Here is a 23976-nt window from a genome sequence, read left to right as displayed (position 1 = left end):
GAGTGAGTAGCGTCCGTAAACAGGTACATCGGGATACATTTGCTGACGCCGCACCGGCCGCACACACACACACACACACACCATGCCGGAAGTAAATATCGGAAATTGCTTGTTATCTTTGAGAATTTATTGCTTTACAAATTGCTTGAAAACTAAAACCCTACAATTAAGTTAGTTGAGTTCGCAGTCCGTTTATTTTAGACGCCTTAGACAATGCCGTCGGTTGGCACGCAACATAATCGCTTAGACATTTATGACAATATCTTCTCGAATGCGTATATTCATTTACAGCTATATTAAGAAATGCATTTCATATGCACTCTACTTGCAGCTGCCTTTCCCATAACCCGTCGCATTGGCCATCCATATCAAAATCGTACACCACCAAAGCGGAAAAAGCCCCGCACCTCTTTCACACGCATTCAAGTGGCTGAACTGGAGAAACGTTTTCACAAGCAAAAATATTTGGCGTCCGCGGAACGAGCGGCATTGGCGCGCGGCCTTAAGATGACCGATGCTCAAGTTAAAACCTGGTTCCAGAATCGTCGCACGAAGTGGAGGTAAGTGTATCGTTTTAAAAAGTAAATTATATCGTTTAACAAAAATTTGCGTCATGACGAATGACTTTGGCCTTTAATTTTGATTGAAAGGGGTATTGAAAATGTAGTTCGAAAATTTTCTTTTTATACCAAAATGCAAAAATTTTTATGGTAAAAATATGCCACAAAGTTATAAAATTTGTCAATGCTCGCAGCACCGCTCGCAGTTGTTTTATTATAGTATCTTATATTATATACGCGAATGACAGCTTTAAATCGAATTCATATGTATGTATGTAGTTATAATTGCCAACAGTGACGTGTGTACCAAAACGCGAGAACTTTCATGTGTTGCCAGGAGGTCTCTAACGGCGCAAAGAGGTTCTAACCAATTTTGACTAAGCTGAACGTTGTGCTCAACGTCACTCTACAAAGCAATATTAGTTTTGCGACAATTCGAAATTTAGACCTGGCGACGTACAGGCAGCTAAAGTCGACAAAAAGATGAGTTGTGCCGATTTGCTTCTTTACTGTCTTCTGCAGGATTTAACGTGCTGTGAAAATCTGGTCAATGGTCTTGTGGATTGGGTAAAGTACACTGAGTATCCAAACAGGCGCCCGACCAGCTCTACGCCGCCGGCTTTGAACAGCTCAGCCGTTGGCTCCGGAAGCCTTGTTGTTTTTAAGCCGCCATATTGCTGTTCTCACCTCGTCTTGGTCAAGTGGAGGAACGTGAGCTCCGTCCCTATACATTGGTGCGGGTTCTTCTTCTTCAAACGCGCCACCCGTGTTGCCATTCAGAAGCGTTGAGAAGTGTTCCCTCCTTATCTCAAGTGTATCAAGTGTACTCTGGACATCTGTTACCAAATTTCCTTGAAACCATTTGATTGCTGCCTTATTCTCTGATAGAATTTTCGAGTCGCACTCCTGTCTGCCGGCATCTCAAGCTCTTCGCATTCACTTATTTCTGCCTCTCGTTTCTTTCTCTTGAAAAGGCGTCTATCTTCATTCCTTTTTTCCCTGTATCGCCCAATTGTCGCGCGTGTTTTTCCGCAGCAGCTATGCCGCAACGGTGCGAAGTAATTGGGAGATGAAGTTCCAATACTCATTTATGTCTAGGCCATGAGGAATTGCTTTATTAGGCAGGATTGAGAGTCGATTGCTACATTTTTCGGATGTCCGTTGTGACTGGAGCTTTGCGTCGACGAACTTTTTCCGCGTTGCCTGACGCTCGTTTTTATTGCACAGAGAGCATGCGGTCCTTAGCGGCAACTCATCCGTGTCTTCCGGCTATCACAACATGATCAATTTGGTTCTTCGTTCTTTGATCAGGGGGCACCCAAGTAGATTTGGGGATGTTTCGATGCTGTTGTCTGGTACTACTAACTACCCTTGCCCGTGTCGTGGCAAAGTCGATAAGCCTCTCTCCGTTGTCGGAGATGTTGTAATGAAGGCCGACCCTGGCGTTGAAGGCGTCAAGCACGATTTTAATATCGTGGCGGGGGCAGCGGTCATACGCCTGTCCCATATGCTAACAGAAAAGCTCCTTAGTCTCATTGTTCTTCTCTTTCGTCAGGGTGTGCAAACAAATTATGACTATCTTATTAAATTTTACCTTTATGGGGATTGTGGAAATTCGCTCACGGATGGAGGTGAACCAGGAGATTAATTTGCCTTTAAATAAAAAAAAGAGCCTCCGAAATCGGTTAAGAATTTGACGCTCAACGCTATTTTGAACCCTACCAGACCAGTGCACTATGGGCCAGCAGCTCATCAAAAATGGCAAACATAGGAATCCATTGATCGATTTTAATCAGACTTCGACATAGGGGGATTTGGGCTTGCTGATTACGAATCTGAAATCACGTTTGAAAAATTCAACTTGGCGGATCCAATAAGCCGGATGACTTAAACAAAAAAACCGTTATATTTTTACGAAACTATCCATAGGGAGGTTTTTGGAGTAGTACGAATCTAAAGTCAGATTTTGAAAATTCGAATTGACATTTTGTATGAGAAGTAGGGTGGATGTTAGACTGTTTCTCGAGTTTATGCTAAAATTAAAAATTTCATCCAAGTCACGTAATTTTTAGTGTTTGGGAGAAAATTTTGTGGCAATGTTTCAGTCAACCAATCTTTATCATATTTAAGATTTATGCGTTTGTAGAAGAAGAAAAAGTAATCTTTAAACCACATTTAATCAAAATCGGGTGATTTTTTACATATCCCTCACAAGAATAAAGAGCCTGTCTTTACGATATTTCACATTTTTCTTTTGCCAAGTAAACTAGTTTACTATTTTTGTCTACCTCCCTATAAACTCTACTCTCTACTCTTGTAAGGGCACTGATATTTTCTTAGCCTTCAATTGATGATCGCTCATAGAGACTATGAAGATTAGATGGCATTTTGGGCTGGGGGGCCGCCAATCTAAAACATCGGTGTCCTTTTGATGTAGCCAATTTCGGGTAAACTAGGAGTAACAATAAAAATATTGATCGAGAACCATTATGATAAAATAATCCCTTAACATAATTGGAAAAGTACCGCACCGAAGGCAGTGGATTTCCTTTTATTTTGATCACAATCATAAATATTCACCAAGGCTTTATTACACCTTTGTGCTTAAGCAATCAGTATCATTAAGTTATTAAGAATGAAGTTTGTAAAATTGTATTAAAGAAAAGCTAACAACAGCGTTAAAATTTTTCAAAACAAAATCCAACCAAATACTCGCTCATAACTAACGTTGATTATTTTTTTGCAGTTGCCAACAGAAATGACAAAAATAAAATGAATCGCACCGCTATTTAATATGTACGAGCGTACCTATAAAATGAAAAGTGTAAAATGAAAATAGGCATTTTAAAAATTCATGAACACATTAAATGGGAAACAATGGCAAACGCCACATCTCAATTTGTTTCAAGCGACCGTTTTGCCACTTTTTTTCTACTTTGCTGAACGCTTGCTTTGCTACTCCACGCAAGAGTTTCTCAACTTATTCGATGGCGAGGGGTGTGGGAGTTGAAACGCTCGCTTCTGAAAGTGAGTACAAATTTGTGCACAATTTTTGTTGAAGGCGTGTGAGTAGGCGGAGGAGGGTAGTTATGGCTTTCAACGCTTCCATTTGCAACCCTCAAAAATTCAAAAATACGAGTAGAAAGAAAAAAAAAAAACAAAACAAGTAAAATGCCACGGAAAAAGGGCTTACAAATGGCGGCTAAAATGTAGTGCATAGTACATAATAATTTCATGGCATTACTGGCGTTACGAAAGCACGCACAACCACATTTAGGGCTTACGTTGGAAAATCACCGATTTTGAAAAGGCTAAATTATTTAATGTGGGCAAAAGTGTTTAATGCAATGCATAGCAGGATGATTATTTATGTATGCGTTTGGAATGGTTTGGACGCCTACTAATTTTTTTTTGGGGTGGGGGGGGCGAGATTTAACGCAGTCCCTTCTCAAGCAAAACGGTAAAACCTAAGAAAAAAGGGAAAATTTGTTGAAAGACATCGATCAAAGAAATGTTGGGTACTAGTTCGGAAAATAACAAAAAAATAAAATAAAAAATAAATAAAATAACTGTTATTGCATAACAACGTAAATATGCTAAAATTAAACAATTATAAGTTTGTGCATTTGTATGTATGTTTGACGACGAACGGTGCGACGAGAGCGCTTGTGATACAGCGACTAATGCGGTAAGCAAACACATTAACATTTTAATGGCCAGTGTTCACTTAATCGTCGCATTTACAGAGGAAATGGCCGCTGATTACAATGGTGGACATTTTTTCCCCCCATTTTATTCCACAGGCCTTTGTATGTGCATAGCTGTTTATTTACTTTTTTTCAATTATTATTTGTGTCACCCTGCCTCATTTCACATTTCACTAAATTATCCCCTTGGACTGTTCGAGCTTAATTTGTAGCTCATTAATTTCTTTTGTATGACATTAAAGCTATGTGGGCACTCGGCTAAATTACGCCATGTGTATGTTTGTGGCACGCAATTGCTTTAAATTTCTTGATAAATTCATTGTTTGCATTTGATTGGGAAACTTTGTTTTTCCTTACTGCTTTTTTCTATTAAAAAAAAAATCATTAGATTATGCATTTGACACAGGTAGTTAACGGTGACAGCTGTCATCAAGCAGGAGTATTGCATGTTTGCTCACTTATGTATGTATATGTTACATTAGAAACCATTATATTTTCTAGCTCGATAGTGGTAAACTTAACTAAACTTTTACTTTGCATGTGTCGCCACAATATTGCCGCTCATGTTGGCGCATTTGATTTTGTATGTATTTTTTTTTTGTTTCTGCTTTTTTTGTTAATAAATTAAGTGTATTTAACATGCAAGCAACTCCGCAAAACTACGGGTTGGCACGAGTAAATCAGTAAATCACAACAATTCGAGATATTGAAGTGATAGTTGGAAATAAATTGCCGGCACTTTCAATTAATCGCCGCACAAATTTCTTGATTCACTGAATAGTAAAACTACATAAGTATAAGTGTATGTATGTACATACCAATATAAATACATAACATAATCTCACTCATATGTATGTACATGCATATTTTCAACTTTGTATGCAAATGTTGCGTGCAAATTGCACATTACAAAACATTCGATTAGTTTCAATTTTATTGTATTTTTTTGTGTGCGAAATTAACTTTTCAATTAAAGAAATAAAAAACCGCAAATGATTATAAAAGCGTGGATTTATATCAATCAAATGGGTAGCTTTTCATCGATTTCATTTATTATACCTACATACATACATACATACATATATGCCTATATATATATCTACATACATTGATTGACATAATTAGCTAATGATTATGGACAAAAGTTAATTGAAATTAAAATTGAGTTCATTAAAATTTTTGAAATTCTATTTTTTCAAGGAAAAATTTCCACATTTAATTGTAATTGACATACATATTAATGTTACGACATATTTGATTATTTTTAAAGTAGCATTAAAATGAAGCATTTAAAAGTATATTACGGTTAAAAATGTCTAACAGAATTAAATAGTTTTTTATTATTCGTAGAGCAAACGTGTTAAATTTTTTCTCAAAACAAATGAACATAATTAAACATTGAATATTTTTAGAAGACTATATTTCTCTTAAGGCTTGTAAAGGCACTTGGCCAAGTCATAAATTGATTTTATGTGCATAAAACTCAACGCCCCACAATGGTACAGCTCCATACATTTTTTTTGTAAAAAATTAGGATGAGTTCGAAAAAACATCATAGTTCATCACTAGTTAGTTGATAAAACTAATGAAGCCTACAATGGCATGTCTAAACGTGGAATCTTGGCAAAGGTGAGTATTTCTTAGCGCCATTCAAATTAGGAAGAACTTCTTTCAGGCATTCGAGACCAAATTATATTTCAGAGAAGTTAACACAGTAGCCTACAAACACTAGTAGAAAGATCACAATGATGCTGAGGCTGCTTTTTTCTATGAAAACTCATCGAAAGTCAAATCCGAAGCCTTTTGCCGTTTGGGTACCAGGCTCTTGAATATTGCCTCGGGAGGAGAATATATAATATTTCATTTATTTTACCATTTTAGTTGAATACAATTTTTCAATTTCCTCAAAAATATGTTCAGCAGTAAGCTTTCCTAAACCTCTTCTGTTTGATACCATTCTTATCATGTTATCAATTAAGTTAAATTGAAATTTTCAAGTAGTAGCAATCTTCAACAAAAATATTTTCGGCTGTAAGCCTTCTTAAAACTCTTTCTTTTGCAAGCCATATTGCAGTATTAAATTTGTCTAATCAATTTACCTAAACATCAATTTTCACACAGGTGGCAACTCACTAATTTTTTTTCTTTCTATGTTTTAAGTCAGACCTATAGCAATACATCGGTGAAAAGTGCATTCAATTCCATGTATTAGTTTTCGAGTGATGCGCGTACAAACATACAGACAGATAGACAGACGACAAAAATTTAAAAAAATGTTGATTTGGCTTCAGTTGCTCTAATAAAGGACACCCCATATTAATTTTTCTATAAAATCTATAATATGCGGCCATCGGCCTGTTACAATTGTATTATATGTAAGTACCTATAGATTTTTCGAAAAGTCACATGTATGAAATTTTATAGCCCATTAAATTTTAAAAGGAAAAAGTGCAGGTTTCGATTTTAAGTATGTTCAAACATAAATTGCTTATGGAATAAAATAAAGAAAATTATTAATCAAGGGGTTTTTGGCTACATAAAACCTACACTTTCTTATACTGAAATTTAATGCAGTTTATTGTATGATGCGCTAGAATTTTATAAAAAAATATTAAACATTGAATAAGCAAAATAAATAATGTCAGCCTCAGTTCAAGTAAAGCTTCTACTTTTGGCTTTCAATCTTCTCAGATGACTACAAGTAAAAATACATACATATTTTCCCGGTTCTGAAAGACAAATTATGTGCCTATAAATGTGAAGCTATAACGACTTTTATTAACCGATTGGTCAGTATAAGTACTAATGAGATTCATATTAGTTTTTAATTGCATTGACATATTTATGGAATTACATGTATGCAAATATGTACAGTGTACAAATATGTTAATATATAGACAGTTATTTAATGTGTCAAACAGAGTTTTTTATTGCGCAATACAAAATATCAGCCTATCGCCATTTTATGTATACATATCTATATAGTACATGCATATGTACCATGTTCCTCAGTGATGTGCTCAGTCGAAACTTTTAAGTATTGATCGATACTCTCAGTACCGATTTAAAAGGTATCCAATACTTTCGATACTCGGTACCGAATTATTTAAGTCTAGCACATAGTCCAAAAATACGGAAAAATACATTCAGCGGAGACTCGCTTATCAAAAGCCTAATATAGGGGCGAAGGAAACTTTTGATATTGTTTCAAATGAAAAATGTATATGTATATGTACATACGTATGTCGGTCCGTCGAAATAATGCAGAGCAACTGGTACTTCTTTGAAAAATTTTTGTTCTAGATGGATCCGACGATATTATCTTTGTAGGCCTGAAAAGCTTCTTCATATGTCAAAGAATTGTTCTCGAACCTTGGATCTACTACGGTGAAAACTGATAAAATAATATTTTACTGTTGCGACAAGCTCAATTTTTTTAGCTGATAGCATATAAAATGGTAGTAAAATATTTTTTTTTATAAACTTTAAATATATAAAGCGGCGATGGTTTAATGTAAAGAATCGGTAATGAGTACCGAAAAGGAAGTATTGGGTACCGAAATATTTTTGAAGTATTGGCTACCGAGTATTGGGTACCGACAATTCAGCACATCACGAATGTTTCTTATGCATTAAACAACATATACTACCCTGCAGAAAAAAATTATCAATTGATAAAAAATAACCCACTTCTAGTTAGCATTTTTGCCGGATTTCTATAAAATATATAACTTGTAGTTGGCTACAAAAAGTTAACTTGAAACAAGTTTCTATTTAAATAACCTGCACTTCGCAAATACTTTTTCGAATTGAGGACAAATAAAAGGATGATCGAAGTTTCATATTATCATTTTGAAGTTATGTCTGACGGAGTGGAATATGGGACCACCTGCAGCAGAATATGAAAACAAATATGAAATGTAATAAAATAAATACAAATAAAAAAATAAAAAAAATATTTTGTTTTTCCTATTGATATTTTATGTCCAAAAGTAGTTAATTACAAGTTAGTTACATCAAATGCAGAGGTAACCACCCTTGACTACATCTAATGCAGAGGTAACCACCCTTGACTATTTCGCGGCCATCGCCATAGAAATATAGTTAGCTTTCGTCAAAGAAAATATACAGATAATAAGTGAATTTTAGCTCCTTCCTAATCAACTTAAAGTTACCTTATAGTTAGATTCATTTCCTGCAGGGTAATATGTACATGCACATATGTATATAAGTATGTATGTACGTACACATGTGAAAATGCATAGCCATATGACATTTTACTTGGTTTAATTATTTATGTAGCAAAAAAGAATGATATCACTTAAAAAGTATTAAAGTAAAGAATACATACCTACTAGAATTTGCTTGGGTGCGTGTTGTACAAATTTACTTTGCCTGAGCTACATATGTACATGAATTAACATAAATAATTAAACCGACTGTAATAAACACACTCGGGGAACATTGCAAAAGCAATCTGGATATGAAAAAACTCGTATTTTGCGCTTCAAGGTAATCGCTTTGCCGCTTGTAAATAAGTTGACATGTTAACTGTCAATTTGGCAATTGTCAAATCAACTTAATCAAATGCCATGCATTGTGCAAATATTTTCGTGCACAGAGATATATCGATATACATATATGTATGTATGTATGTACATGATCAATGACAAAATGGTACTAAAATTAAATAAAAACGAAGAACGACAGCTATCAAGTCAGCACAGCACGAAGGAAAAGGCAGCACTGTGGCAGCAAAATCACCTAAATTAATCACGAAACAGTAAAGAACCCCGAAAGAAAAAAGCCCATAGAAAAAGAAGCTTCAATCGTAGATGGGGTAGGTAAATGTATGTTTGCACATTAGGGTGGCCCAAAGTTTTTCACCAGTCATCCCCACAATTAAAAAATATCGGAAATTTATTTTTAATTTGAAATCGGTTAACATTTGCGCGCACCGCCGGGCTTTGAAATTATCTATACACATATGTATTTTATATAATCTTTCGTAGAACAACTATAAAATCCTAAAAAAAAACAATATTTTGTGATCGAACAAGATTATTTCACTTCAAAAAAAAAGTTTAATTACTATTTCCATAACAGTTAATCTTATCTCTTGTATACAAAATGTGCTATTTGATGTTTTTGTAACCACTTCACGCAAGATATGAAAACAAGTTAGTAAAATTTTAAAGACAAATATACATAGTAATCTTATTTTTTGCAGATTTTCGACGAAAAATAGTCTCAATCGGTCAAAAAAAAATATATTTTTACCTATTTTATAGTAATTCTGCGAAACAATTGAGTTCACCCATAAAAAATACATACATATTTATATTGAAAACTGTTAAATAATAACCAATTTCAAGAAAAAAAAAATGGTCTAGTTATTTTTCATTTTCTATAATTCTGGGGGTGGCCGCTAGAGAAACCCAAAACGTTAGTTTTTCTGTGTATTTTGAATCACCCTAATGTAAACACATACATATTTACGTATGTATGTTCGGCGCAGGCCATGTGCCGTTTGTCCTATAACCCTCAACCACTTGCTGGCTGTAGAACTCCAGTTAAAGGAAGAGAATCACCGTTGGAATCGTTGATGGAAACAACGGAAACAAATGTGGTTTCATGTGGCTAAAAGAATTGTTGTCATTTACAAAATGAAGTTAAAGGCATTACATACAAAGAAACAAGCTAAATGAATGATAATAAAACAAAATTGCCTAGAAGCAGGAGTAGGACAGCACCACAGTTGTAACTGAAGTCATGAGCCGTTAGAAACTCATTGCAACCCTGGCAAATTGCTAAGTAAGAATTGATGTATGAAGGCTGAGGTCTTTGTCAAAACGGTCTATTAAATTTTTCAAAAGTTAACACAAATGTACCTATTGTATGTACATATGTACCTTTACATGTTTAGATGTTAAGGTGAGAACTGAGTTTACAACAATTAAAAATGCCTTAACAAAAACGAACACAATTAAATTAGCGCCAGGACATGTCTCGAGAAGGTTTTCCCTTAGCAACATCTAAAACTTTTTTCACATAGGTTGTATCTACGTACAAAAGTTTTACAAGTTTTCACACAAACATACATCCTCAGTCGAAACAGGAAAGCTTGATGCTCATGAAATCAAAAAAAAAAGGTTGCAGAGTTTTGCTTCGGCATTTGAACAAGACTAAGGTACTCAGAAAAATGTGTTTTATTTTTGTGTTCATATGTACATTGCGAAAAAAGTCAACCAGAAATTGGTTAATTAAATTAATTTTTGTTTAATTTAGCAATGCCATAGTTGGTATTTTCAATAATGATTGGTAATGTTAACCACACTGTTATTTACATTTAACAAATTTTTGGTTGCCGATTTTTTCCTTTGAATACGCCTATGTTCTGCACTTCACAGATGCTTTTTCTTAATACGAAGGCACAAAACAAAAACTTTTATTGTTATTTTACCACTAATAAATAACAGCAAACCTCTCTACATGCTCAGCCACTGCCGTTCTGTAAATTTGCCCTCACATCTTGAACTAGAATAAATTTTCTTCGTCGTTTGATCGGGTTATGCAATTCACAGATGCTTTTTCGTAATTAAGAAAAAAAAAAAACAAAAACAAACAAAAATGCCTCCGACGGCATTAGAACCGGAAGCTGCCGGAAGTCAACAAATAGCAGCAAGAATGTGTTTTCAAATGTTTAACTTGAGTCACATTTCTTACAACTCGTGTAGGTATCTACCATGATAAATTCAAATGATAACTTGGTTGAAAAAACCATGGTACCTTGTTCAGTGTACAGCATTAATACTTTCTACTACGCCTTATTGATACATACGCCTAGAACCGCACCTCTTCAAAGCGATACAATTGCAAGATTCAGAAGAAATTTTTTTTGTTGCCGAAGCGCATTTTTTTTCTTTTTCAGTATAGCAGTTATTTTAAACTATTTATTCAAATTTTATCTATGCATTAATTTTGAAAAAAAAAAATCGAAGGCCGCATCACTTAGTTGAACAGCCGGCAAGTTTGTGTAATTGTTCTTTGTTCTTGCAATTACGACAATGATCCCATGTGCCCACCCTTATAGCGCAATTATTTTTTCGCAAGTCTTTTGTAGGACACTTAAAAAACATTAGGCAAGGTATTTTCTTTGAAAGAGTTTGTTTATTCTGGCACCAAATTCTTCCAAAAAAGTTCCGTTGCCAACTTTCTTGGTGAAAAGCATATTCCAAAAGGAGATGTATGCACATTAGACTGCTTCGCCAAAAAAAATGGCGGGTTTTCCGCCGAGATTACAAAATTAATTATATTTTAAGACGTCCACCAAAATATTTCGGAAAAATATTAAGATTTAAGCGAGCTGGACCGATTTGAAAATACCTCCAAAAATGAAGTTTTTTATGAATAAAAATAGTTTCTTTAAGAATTTTTTGAAAAAAGTCACCTCAGATGACAAAACAGATTAGGCTTAAAAAATCTGCATAAAATCTTAATATTTTTCCGAAATATTTTGGTGGGCATCCTAAAATATAATAGATTTTATAATTCCAATGGAAAAACAGTGCCGATTTTTTTTATGGGGAGTGATGCAGTCTAATGTACATATGTATATAATTTTGCTCGCGCTTTTGCAACAGTCGCAATGCCGGAGAGAGCAAAGCATTGGCGTGCAACTCATAAGATCCAAGGTTGGAATCTTCGAAAAGCGGGTTTTTTAATTAGTTTAATTTTTTTTTAAATTTAATTTCTTTGAATTTTTAGATTTTGTTTTACAAAGAAAAATATATATTTTTATAGAATTTTTTTATTTTTGTTATTTAATTTAATTTTTTTATCCTTCTTAACTTTAAAAGTTTTTTGTTTTAAAAGTAAAATTGTTATTTTTGTTTCATTTTTGAATTTAAGATCTTATTGTTTTAAAGGTAAAATTGTTATTTTTATTTCATTTAACTTTTAGAAACTCTTTATTTTCCTTCCTTTTCTAATTTAATTGTTATTAATTAGTTTTGTTTTAGTTTTAAGATTTATTGTTTTTAAGGGAAACATTTTTTCGTTTTATTTTTAGAAACTCTTAATTCTTCCATGCTTTCATTTTTTAATTTCATTTGATTAATTTTAGAAACTTATTTAATTTTTAATTTTTATCATTTTAAATCTAATTGTCTTTCAATTTATAAAGACAGAAAAGAGCTTTCAATATAGTTGCCAGAATTGACAATTTTCTTACGAAAGGCTTTTGTTTTTCGAAAAACTCTGGTGAGTTGTAAGTCAGTTGCCAAAATTGCCCTGTTAGTCTTATGGCGTGTAAGTCAATTAGCAGTGACCCGTAAGAGCTCTTACAAGAAAAGATATCTCTTTTCTATTTAAGCTTAAAAGCAACTATGTATTTGTGTTTTATTTTATAAGAACCCAAGTTAATCCTGGAGGAAACACAAGACGAAGGGCAGTGTTCCTGCATTCATTTTTCATGGTGTTATCTGTGGGAGTAAACTTGCTACTTATAGATCAACGTGAACAGCCTAAAGAGAGTACTGGAATGTATTTTTTTCTATCCCCATTAATATGTTCATACATACTTACACATAAGAAGAATGAAATCATATACATACATATGTATAATAAATTTTTAGTTATGAAAACAAAATTTTGTAGTTTACCATTTTCCTGTGGCATTTAACCATGCCGACTAATAGCCTAGATCCAGCAATGAAATATGCCCAAGCCGATTTAATTAATTAAATCTTTCAACGCCTCACAGAGATTACATCTTATAATTTCCGTACACTTTCTCTGACCTGCTATATATCACTTGAAAATTTTGCTGCCAAAAACATATTTCAACACCTTCGTACGAAAAATAATACGCAAACTAGTGGGTAGGAAGTCCACGTGCAAATTAGACTTCGCATTTGTCTTCAGGCGAAAATTAATTGCGCACATGTGTTTGCATGTTGTTGACACATAAGAATGGATGTGTGAGCATAAGTACATTTATCTCCCGAAACTTAGTTAAATCCCGCCTTCACAGTTGTGGTAACATAATTAAAAATTTACGCAACTTATTGCCGCAAACGTTGTCACTTGACAAATGACTAACGAAAGAGCCCCCTGCCTTGCTGCCGGATACCATATGTAAGAGCCAAAAATTTATGAAAACTTGCAATTAGTGTGAGCCAAAGAAGGCAACCACACAAATGAAGTTTTTCCGCTCCATCAAGATTGCCCCAGAGCAAACAACCAAACCTCCCACACTCTAACAAATTGAATTCAATTTAACTGAGAGAAAAGTTTTGCATCGCCCACGAGACTGTTTGTATGTGTGCATTGAAATCTACGAAGAAACAAATCCTAATAATAGTTAGTGTTGTTAAAGCGGAATCTACAAATATAAATATAAAACTTTTGGGCACAGGACAAAAGGGCCTATTGCGCTGTTTTCGCAACGGTCTTAAGCAATTTAGCCATTAACATTAATTTGGTTTGCTTGTTTGACGCGGTTCAGTTCAGCGTAAGCTTTTCTGGCTGAAAATAAAGTGGGAAGATCAGTAGAAATTCAATTTTCTTACGAAGTGAAAGCAGAACAGTAAAAGAACGTAGCAAAGTGTAACGACATACGAAAGTGTGGCTTAGTTGTACCCTCGGGAATTCACGATTTAAAATGTCCCAGCCGAAAACATTTCTACCACACAACCATTGTACGAACGTTGTGCTAAGGAAAACCAAGACAAACAGCGCAACAACAGAGAGAGGCGCCGTAAGAGCTTGAAGTAGAGTTATTGCTTTATGGAAAACAATAACAAAAACTACAACATCAGAAAGGACGAAGAGATACTTATTTAAGCCGTGGCGTACAAAAAAGTGGCAAAGTGATTATTTTGCTTGGTCATTGTCGTTTGTGGCTAAATTGTTATTGCTTGCACAGATAATTACCGTTGCCCCAAATGGCGGCAGTTAATAAGCGACACACTCAAACATACGACACCACAACAAAGCTGATGGCAACCATTTTGTCGGCATCCATCCATCCATCGGCGTTTGGGGTAAATGGTGGCGTCTGCTATCTCTGAAGTATTTAATTCGTTGATGTTTTTGGCGTAAATTGCAATGGGTGTGAAATGATTTTAATTACCGCCATTACCAGGCTATGAGGTTTCCATGCGCTTTTACTGTGTAATGTTGACTGCTTTTAATGGCAGATTTGCGCGAAAGGAAGGCTTTCCGTCGGCTAAATATTATGGTCGTTTTACAAATTTTATTACATACTTTATATTTGAATGCACATACCTCAGACCACATATGTACATACATACATACGTACACAAGAAATTGCCTAGTCAATGTGGCACAATTTCTAGTGTACCCTGAAATACAAAATTCCTTAATGGATAAATGGTATGCCGTTACGATCGAAAAGTTTTGCTAATAAAAAAAAAAAAACGTTCTCAACATTTGACAAGAAATATTTTCAATTAGTTCAAAAACTATTGGCAATTGGCGCATCGCTGCTATTATCCAATGTGACCAGGTTAGCCTTTTTGATGCGAAATTTAGCACTTATGTATGCATATTTTTGTTCTAGCCCCGGAATTTTAGGTCTACTTTAATTTGAGGCATTTTCATCTTTTTAGTACTCTGAAGAATAAAAACGGTTTTATACATAGAAATGTTAAAATGAGAAAAATGTTTGGAAATTCAGGCAGCCAGGATAAAAGATGGTAAATTCTTTGAGCAAAACTTGCAATGAGCAATGAGGAGCTCTTCTTAAACACTTAAAACACTTTTAGGCATGGCTTTTTAAGTAAGACCTTACCTTCGGAAGCTTTATTAGATGATAAAGGAAGAATTGAAGCAAGCTTGTCGCGGTGTGTCTGTAGGAAACTTAAATTGGTATGATTAAAAATTTCGTGAAAATGTTCCCCCCTTTTCGCTTAAGAGATCAGAAAAACAACTCCTCTTAAAGCCTACTGGGAAGCTTTGAGCACAAAAATTTTTAAATTATTTTAATGACTACCGCTCACTTGAATTTGCAGCGCAGTGCTGTTAAGTTATTCGGCATAAAATTGCTGCACTTTTTAGCTTTTTGTTCACTGCCCCTAACTTTATTTAACTGATCACACAGCTAAAATGACTGAAAATGCTAACTCATCAGATCGAAATCAAGATGCAAGAAATACTCTTTTGTAGAGGAGCAAATTCTCTGCATAAGGGCTGTGGAAAAGTGCTACGCTACGACCAGGCCTGTCAAGTTTGCTCAAACTATGCCATTTTTGGCCCTATTTTACTTCAAATGGCACCTACACTATACAAAACCTATGTATATATTGACAAGCTTTTACTATTTTTTTTTATTATTTAAATTTAATTGTTTTTATTATAAAAATATACATATATCCAAGTTTAAACTATGTAAAAAAAATTTCAAAAAATTAACAAAGTTTCATCAGCATTTCACATATTATGTTATTCAGAATTTTAAGAAAATACCGAAGTAAACAGAACTAAATCGCTGAGCGAATTTCATCGGACGCAACAATAAAGAAACAAAGCTATTTGTTGACTGGTAGCTTATTTTGTAACCGGCGGCAGCGGCAAAATTAAAAATGAATCTATTCCCGCCCTCTTGTGTAATCTATGATGCTTCGTATGGAATGGCACGTCAACAAAAAATAATTAAATTCCAAAAATCAACGGTATTTTGTAGCCACTTCAAACTTGCACTTTATTATACAACATTTTTCTAGAAATTCTGAATATAAAGCGTGAAATTTTGATGACATTTTAAAGATTTTTTTTCAAGTTTTTTTTACTAATTTGAAACTTGGATTTAGGTATATGATTTTTGTTAAAGAATAAACATGTTTCATAAAAAAAAACCGAAAACTAAATAATAAAAAATAAATGGTAAAATGTGTCGATAAGTGGGCGTCGTTTGGTAAACTGGTTTATTTACTTTTTATTTTTTTTTTGGTATTTTATATTAGTTTTAGGGACGTGGTTGTTATTTTATTGCTAATGAGAAAGATAAAATAATCTGGTTTCGATTAAAAGAATAGCTATCACCTTATTTGGTACTTTGGCAGTTTTCGGTCAATATGACAACGATAAGTTAATAAATTGTTATTGTTTTCCTATTAAGTTTAATAAACGAGTATTCGTACATGGCGTATGAGTAACATTTTTTCCTGCACATACATATGTATTTCATTCAGAAAAAAAAACATTGAATTTACCAATCTAATAGGCGAAACTGATTAGTCGCTTTTGTCAATTCCAAGAACGAGCTGCAGATAACTCTCCCAAGAACCGCTCAGGGCTGGTTAAAAAATGCGTTCCAATTGTTAAGTTCGCAGCCTCGCAAAAAGAGAACCACTCAAGACAAAATGTTACGGTGATGTTCTGTAGTTCCTAAAATATCGCATTCTTTTATTTCTGCAAACTACTGGGTCATTGTACGATTTTGCATATTCCGTTGAAATTCTCAATTTTTGCTCGAGAAATGGCTTCATCGATTTCCATTTTTATTCTGAACATATTTATATATTTATGTTTATATTTATCTCAATTTCTTTAAGCTATTACCGTTGTACATGTTAATATGCGCACGGCCACGGGTATAAATATACGAAAAATATTTCTGCTTACCACATACTTGAAGCAAAAAAAAAACAATGTTAATGCATACAAAATTGTATTTTAAATGCGGGTGTGCTGAAATATAATCAATTCGTGCTGTTTTTTTTTTGATTGTTTTGCCGCGATGTGGCATAGAGTGGTTTTGGTGTGGAGTAGCTACTTCTCATCCAGCACACCAACCAACTGTAGGCAACTACAATAGCAATGTAAAAGCAGCTTGCAATGGTGCAAAACACATTGTATGTTTTTTACATATGTATTATACATAAGTATACACTAGGGTGCTTTTTTTCGGCGACTATGTTTTTTTTCCTCCCATCTAAAATTTTTTGGAAAATACCTAAAAACCAGTTCCCTAAAAATTTGAGCCCTTAACATTAATTTTAAGATTTCCCGTTCAAAATATACGTAAACTTTGATTGTTTTTCTTCTAAATTATATAGCTCAGAGGCATTTTATGGTAAAATCTTGGTCTATGACAGGGTTTTTTCGGAATTAAATGCCCTAACTGCCACCAGCGAGGTAGTACGGATAACTAAGCACAGGGAACTTGTTTTTAGGTATTTTCCACAAAAAAGTTTTTTGATGGGAGTGAAAAAGAAACAAAGTTGCCGAAAATAAGCTCCCTAGTATATACATATGTATACGTATATCGCAGTGAACGTCGGACCGTTGCACAACGATTGTACAACAAACCAAAGCGAGAACAACAACGACCAACAGCAATTTATCCGCAGTAATAATTCACTCTGCAATATGTGATATGGAATAGGAGAAGGATTTGATTCCAATGAGTGGAAATGTTGCAAATTGAATTGTTAGCTTTTATAAATATGTATGAATGGCTGGGCACACATATGTATGTCTGTATTTATGTATTTATATAAAAAAAAATGTGGCATTTGCTTCAAAGGCTTTGCTGCGAGTTTGCATTTTTTTTACCAAATCTGCATATGTACATATGTTAGTGTGTATGTATATATGTATGTTAGTATATAAAGCTGCGGTCAAAATAATAGCACCAAAATTCAAAATGATATTGTTTTCAGTGCTATTTATTTATTTTTAATAAATTTAATTTAAAATATTTTTCGACCTATATCAGAAACCACGAACCATCAAATGCATTTAAATAATAAATAAATATTTAAAAACTCCATATCCTTGGACATTTTTTTCATAAACTGAAGGCAAGCGAACCATGATACGTCTCACAGACCTATGGTTATCTCTTCTCAGCAAGTTTCAGCAGGGTTAGATATTTTTTTGGTTTCCCTTTCTGGGAGCCTTTTTTCAGAGCATACAGTCAAATATAATAGTCGAAAAAATTAGACTCGCACTAATGTATGTATGTAACATTTATCGATTTCCCTATGCTCCCACTAAACACATTCAAATACCATTTATGCCCAAACCCCTGGCAAACCCACACAGATGAATTAATTTATGACTTATTCAATATGGCGCTTCATCCCTCGTTTTCGCAGTAATTCACAATTGTAAGTTTATGTTGGCTAACCTTCTTAAATGCGCAAACTCCAAATGTGTGGTGAGAGAACAATGTGGAAATCTGCAGTCAGCAAATATGATATTTACAGTAACCAAATAATTGTGCCTGTCACCGTAATGCTCATCAGCATTTCTCTATTTAATTTAATTAACATTTAAAAGTGATAGTAAATTCAAAAATCATAATATTCTCCGGCATGTAAGCTAATCTTACCGCTTGCTTGCCACAAGAAATTGTTACTCATACTTATGTAACTGCATTTGAATACGAATACAGAGCGTAGCAATCAACAGTCATATCCTTGCGACAGCTGAGTTGTGTGGGAGTATCTATCTAATGAAGATATAAGAAGAATAAATACACATAATTCAATGTATGTCTATGTTGCATTATACGTATGCATATCAGGGATGATAAATAAGTTTTTGAATTTTGTACCAAATGGCCGAAAAAAAGTACTAAATCAGCCGAAAAAGTACCAACATTTAAAAGACCATACATACAGTATCGGTCATATCTATAGCACGCCATTTCAAAGTGATATAGTGTGCAACTTATGCTTATTTATTTATTTTTAAGAATTTTCAATTAAAATATATTTCTTTCTCTAACAAACCCCATATAAACCCAAGTTCAACAATTTGTACAAAACTTCAAAAAAGTGCAACAAATTTTCACCTAAATTTCAAACTTTTTTTTCAGAAGTGTTTGAATTTTTCTGAATTGACAGTTTTATAGGCCAATCAATTTTAGTCTGATAATGTGCAAGTTTCAAGTGACTGAAAGTTACCGTTGATTTTTTGGAATTTTTTTCTCCAAAGGTGTTGCGGTTTTCATCCATATACAAATAAATTGAGTTTATTCATTATATGGAAGCCAATGCGACAAAAAAAAATTCTAAAAAATTAACGGTAATTCGTAGCCACTTGAAATTTGTACATTATCAGACTAAAAGTTCAGTGGCTAAAAAACTGTGTACTCGAAAAAATTCTAGCACTTCCGAGAAAAAAGTTTGAAACTTAGGTGAAAATTTGTCGCACTTTTTTGAAGTTTACTACAAATTGTTAAACTTGGGTTTATATGGGGTTTGTTAGAGAAAGAAATATATTTTAATTGAAAATTCTTAAAAATAAATAAATAAACATAAGTGGCACACAATATCACTTTGAAATGGCGTGCTATAGATATGACCGATACTGTACATATAAACACATATGTTTTTAAATTAGGTAAATATCTCTATTGTTACGTGCATTTAACATCTCCAGTTAAACATCTCCAGCAACAAAATTTCCGTGAAATGTCATCGGTTATCTCACAAGAGGAAAATATCCAGTATAGTTTGCAGCAATTTTCAAGCTATCCGAACAGCTGCTCGAATTTTCGTTTAGATTTAAAAGTGTAAACAGAAAAAACTCTCCATCAATCTGAAATTCAGGCAACCGGATCACTGTAGCGTTTTCCAAGCAGAGGTAGCCGCAATACAGGAGGCTTCGGATTGTTTGTTCTCTAGTGTAACCAATATTATGTAGGCGAATATCTATTTCGACAGCCAAGCAACTTTTGGATCCTTGTTGGTTCGTTAGAAAACGGTGAGGACTGGTAGTGCTTCCTTATCGACCGCATCGGATAACTACGCTATTAAGCTCATTTGGGTTCCGGGTCATAGCGAAATCATGGGTAACTGCGTAGCCGATGAGCTGGCAATACAGGGAACCCTTGAGAAATTGCTCAAGGTCAGATGGGCGTTTACTCAGCTCAGCGTGCGCTGGATGCAAGGTGGCTAAGTCCTTCTGACCACGTGTAGACCAGGGCGGTCCAGGGAGCTCGTGAGACTACGCAAGTTACACTTCTCACTTCTTGTGAGCGTTCTAACTGGTCATTGCGTTATAGGTAAGCATGCAGTAAGGCTGAATATCATCGATGACCCTTACTGCACCAGCTGCATGGTGAATAGTGGTATGGAATTATCTCAACACCTGATGCTCTGGAGTCCTGCCTTTGCGAAACTAAAGTTCAAGCACCTCGGGTCGCATTTCCTCCAGACTCTCGATGAGAATAGATATCATTCGCTTAAGGAGCTTCGTGGTGAGCACGGAGCGTTTTTTCTACAAGACGCTATATATGTCATCGTCCTGTTCCTACCCTCTCACCCTTTCCCATGTCTTCCCCCCTCCTCTTCTCATATAGCAGCATACGTATATTTTGTGGAGTTCTACTCTAAGTTACCAATACAAATAAATATATCAAGGTAATCAAAAAACAGCGTACAAGTATGTTTATTAAGTGCATGTAACACAAAAACTTTACAAAAAAACAGTTACATTTAACGCAATCGAAGTTTCACAAAAAACATTTTGCAACTGTTTGTTGATTTTAGCAAGACTTTCGTTGTTATGAAGCACCACGTATTTACTTCTATGAGGTAGAAAAAGATGATAATATTTTCATCCACAGAAATTCCAATTTCCAAGTATATATATTGCGAGAGAATTTTGCGTAGCGCCGTATTTTGACAAAATTGTATCAAAAATGTCGATGTAGTACCAATGTACTTTTGGAATTCAAAATGTACCAAAAAAGTACAATTGTACCATCAATTTCATCACTGATGCATATGTGTTTACAAACATATGTACTTGTTTATGAGTGTATGTACGTATGTATGTACATATGTGCATACGTTAACGAGTTTTGAAATTGTCTACCGTTTAAATATTCATTACTAAACTGTCATTGCTTCAATAACTACAAAAACAACAGCGATAGGTCGGTAAATGGATATATGTAAATAGACAAATGCATACTGATTTAGCGTAATTGCTTTCTAAATATTGTACATAGTCCATGCTATCATATATGTATATGTATATGTATATATGTACTGACATGCATACATATAAATAGGTACAAATTATCCATTTCATTTATGCAAGACCATTTCGTTTTGATTGCATTTTAATTGAAAATACTTATGTACGCAGCATTTAACCGCATTTGATGCAAATATGTAAGCATGCCAAATAAAGAAGCCTAAAGATTGAAGATGAAGCTGAAAATGAAGGTGAAAATTCAGTTTAACATTAAATTTAGGATAAAGAATGAGATTAGGACAACAAACACAAAGACAAATACAAACACGAAGAGAAAGAGAAAGACAAAGATGAAGACAAAAACCAAGAAAAAAAATAGAGATAAACAGAAAGGCCAAGCAGAGATAAAAATGAAGAAACAGATAAACGGGAAGATAAAAAATTATGATAAGCAGAAGGATGTTTTATATTAGGGACGAGAACTGGTTTTGAACCAGGAAACCGTTTTTTTTTTTATAAACTAACTGAACTATTAACCGCACCGAAATTTTCCACCGATGTTTGATCCGAACTGAAAACCGAACCACTTTTCATAAAGGTTTAAAGGTTAAAGGTAGAAAATTTACCCCCTTTTTTCTTTTTGTTAAATATGGTAATACATACCATGCTGTTTTTTTACCATGTGGCAATATCAAAAGTAATGGCAACCCATCTCATTTGACAGAATCTCGACAGTTATCCGTGCGCGTTGTTGTACTTGACACTTCACGCTTTCCTTTTTTTTCCGAACCCTTGAGCCGAACCGAAACCTCGAAACCGCTTTGACGAACCAATACAATAGTGCAATATGGGTATTGAATATTGCAATATGGGTATCCAATTTAAGAGGTTCAGGAAAGTTTACTGCCGGAATATGTTTGAGGAGGGTAGAAACCAATTTGAAAAATTTTATTTAATTAAATTGATAAAATAAATGAAATGTTACAATACGGGGTATCAAACAGCACAAAAATACTATTAAGGCGCAGTGAAGCCCGTCAGGTTTTTGCTAGTAAAAAATAAGAATAAAGATTTTTCAAATGAAAAATTTAACTAAATACATATATAGATACATACATCGCACACTGTCTTTAAAAAGGGTTGAAGTTGAAGTTGTGTGGAATTTTCATGGATTCGTGTTGGAATTGTTGATAAATATCAATGCCCAATGTATCAAGAAATATCGATGTTAACGATTTAATATATCAGAAATTGAGTTTCCTACAAGTTTGTCATTTACGTTTTTTTTTGTAGATCTTTTTATTTAAGAGATAGGGACTAAAAGAAACGAGAATTGCATGAAAAAATTGGGTTTAGTGTCTCGTACTACCTCGCTGGTGGGTGTTAGGCTTACGCCGCAATGGACACTTTTATAGAGCATTTAATTCTGAAGAAACCCTGACATTGACCAAGATTATACCATAAAATATATAATATATAATATTAAGTGCTAAAATTTTCAGGAAACTTTTTTTAGATATTTCCCACAAAATTTCGAGGTGGGAGCCACCCTAGTGTATATCTACATGTACTAAAGAAGAATATCTAGAAACATCATTAATTTCCTTTCGGTAAAATTCATTCTAGTCAAAGTGATAGCAAGAGCTAACTTTAGTTTATAGTAGCAAGAATCTGCGCATCTTCTTATTTTTACCCAAAGATAGCTTCACATATATCACGATTAAAGTACATATTGCAGGTCCTCTGCAATAACCATACAACTCAAGAATCTCTAATTTTTCTATAATCCATGCCTGATACTTACTAACGGGTGATTTTTTTGAGGTTAGGATTTTCATGCATTAGTATTTGACAGATCACGTGGGATTTCAGACATGGTGTCAAAGAGAAAGATGCTCAGTATGCTTTGAAATTTCATCATGAATAGACTTACTAACGAGCAACGCTTGCAAATCATTGAATTTTATTACCAAAATCAGTGTTCGGTTCGAAATGTGTTGAATGTGTGAAAAGTTGGCAGAAAATCCGCTTTTTTATCGACAAATTTTGTTCAGCGATGAGGCTCATTTCTGGTTGAATGGCTTCGTAAATAAGCAAAATTGCCGCATTTGGAGTGAAGAGCAACCAGAAGCCGTTCAAGAACTGCCCATGCATCCCGAAAAATGCACTGTTTGGTGTGGTTTGTACGCTGGTGGAATCATTGGACCGTATTTTTTCAAAGATGCTGTTGGACGCAACGTTACGGTGAATGGCGATCGCTATCGTTCGATGCTAACAAACTTTTTGTTGCCAAAAATGGAAGAACTGAACTTGGTTGACATGTGGTTTCAACAAGATGGCGCTACATGCCACACAGCTCGCGATTCTATGGCCATTTTGAGGGAAAACTTCGGAGAACAATTCATCTCAAGAAATGGACCGGTAAGTTGGCCACCAAGATCATGCGATTTGACGCCTTTAGACTATTTTTTGTGGGGCTACGTCAAGTCTAAAGTCTACAGAAATAAGCCAGCAACTATTCCAGCTTTGGAAGACAACATTTCCGAAGAAATTCGGGCTATTCCGGCCGAAATGCTCGAAAAAGTTGCCCAAAATTGGACTTTCCGAATGGACCACCTAAGACGCAGCCGCGGTCAACATTTAAATGAAATTATCTTCAAAAAGTAAATGTCATGGACCAATCTAACGTTTCAAATAAAGAACCGATGAGATTTTGCAAATTTTATGCGTTTTTTTTAAAAAAAAAG

At 34.3% G+C, this 23976-nt stretch overlaps 1 protein-coding gene across 1 annotated transcript in view; it reads left to right on the top strand.

The window, feature by feature from the left end:
* The first annotated feature begins 303 nt into the window (after nt 1-303).
* LOC118738143 (transcription factor LBX1-like) overlaps nt 304-23976 on the top strand; it is a 145008-nt gene continuing 121335 nt past the window's right edge. Inside the window, exon 1 of the mRNA XM_036469065.1 lies at nt 304-560. Within this exon, the coding sequence (XP_036324958.1) occupies nt 304-560 (257 nt within the window). The remainder of the gene's footprint in view (nt 561-23976) is intronic.

Source organism: Rhagoletis pomonella, unplaced genomic scaffold, assembly GCF_013731165.1.
Source record: "Rhagoletis pomonella isolate Grant_MI unplaced genomic scaffold, Rhpom_1.0 Rhpom_scaffold_00004, whole genome shotgun sequence".
NCBI classification, from domain to species: domain Eukaryota; kingdom Metazoa; phylum Arthropoda; class Insecta; order Diptera; family Tephritidae; genus Rhagoletis; species Rhagoletis pomonella.
The sequence above is the reverse complement of the archived record's forward strand: the minus strand, read 5'-3'. Positions and strand labels throughout refer to the sequence as shown.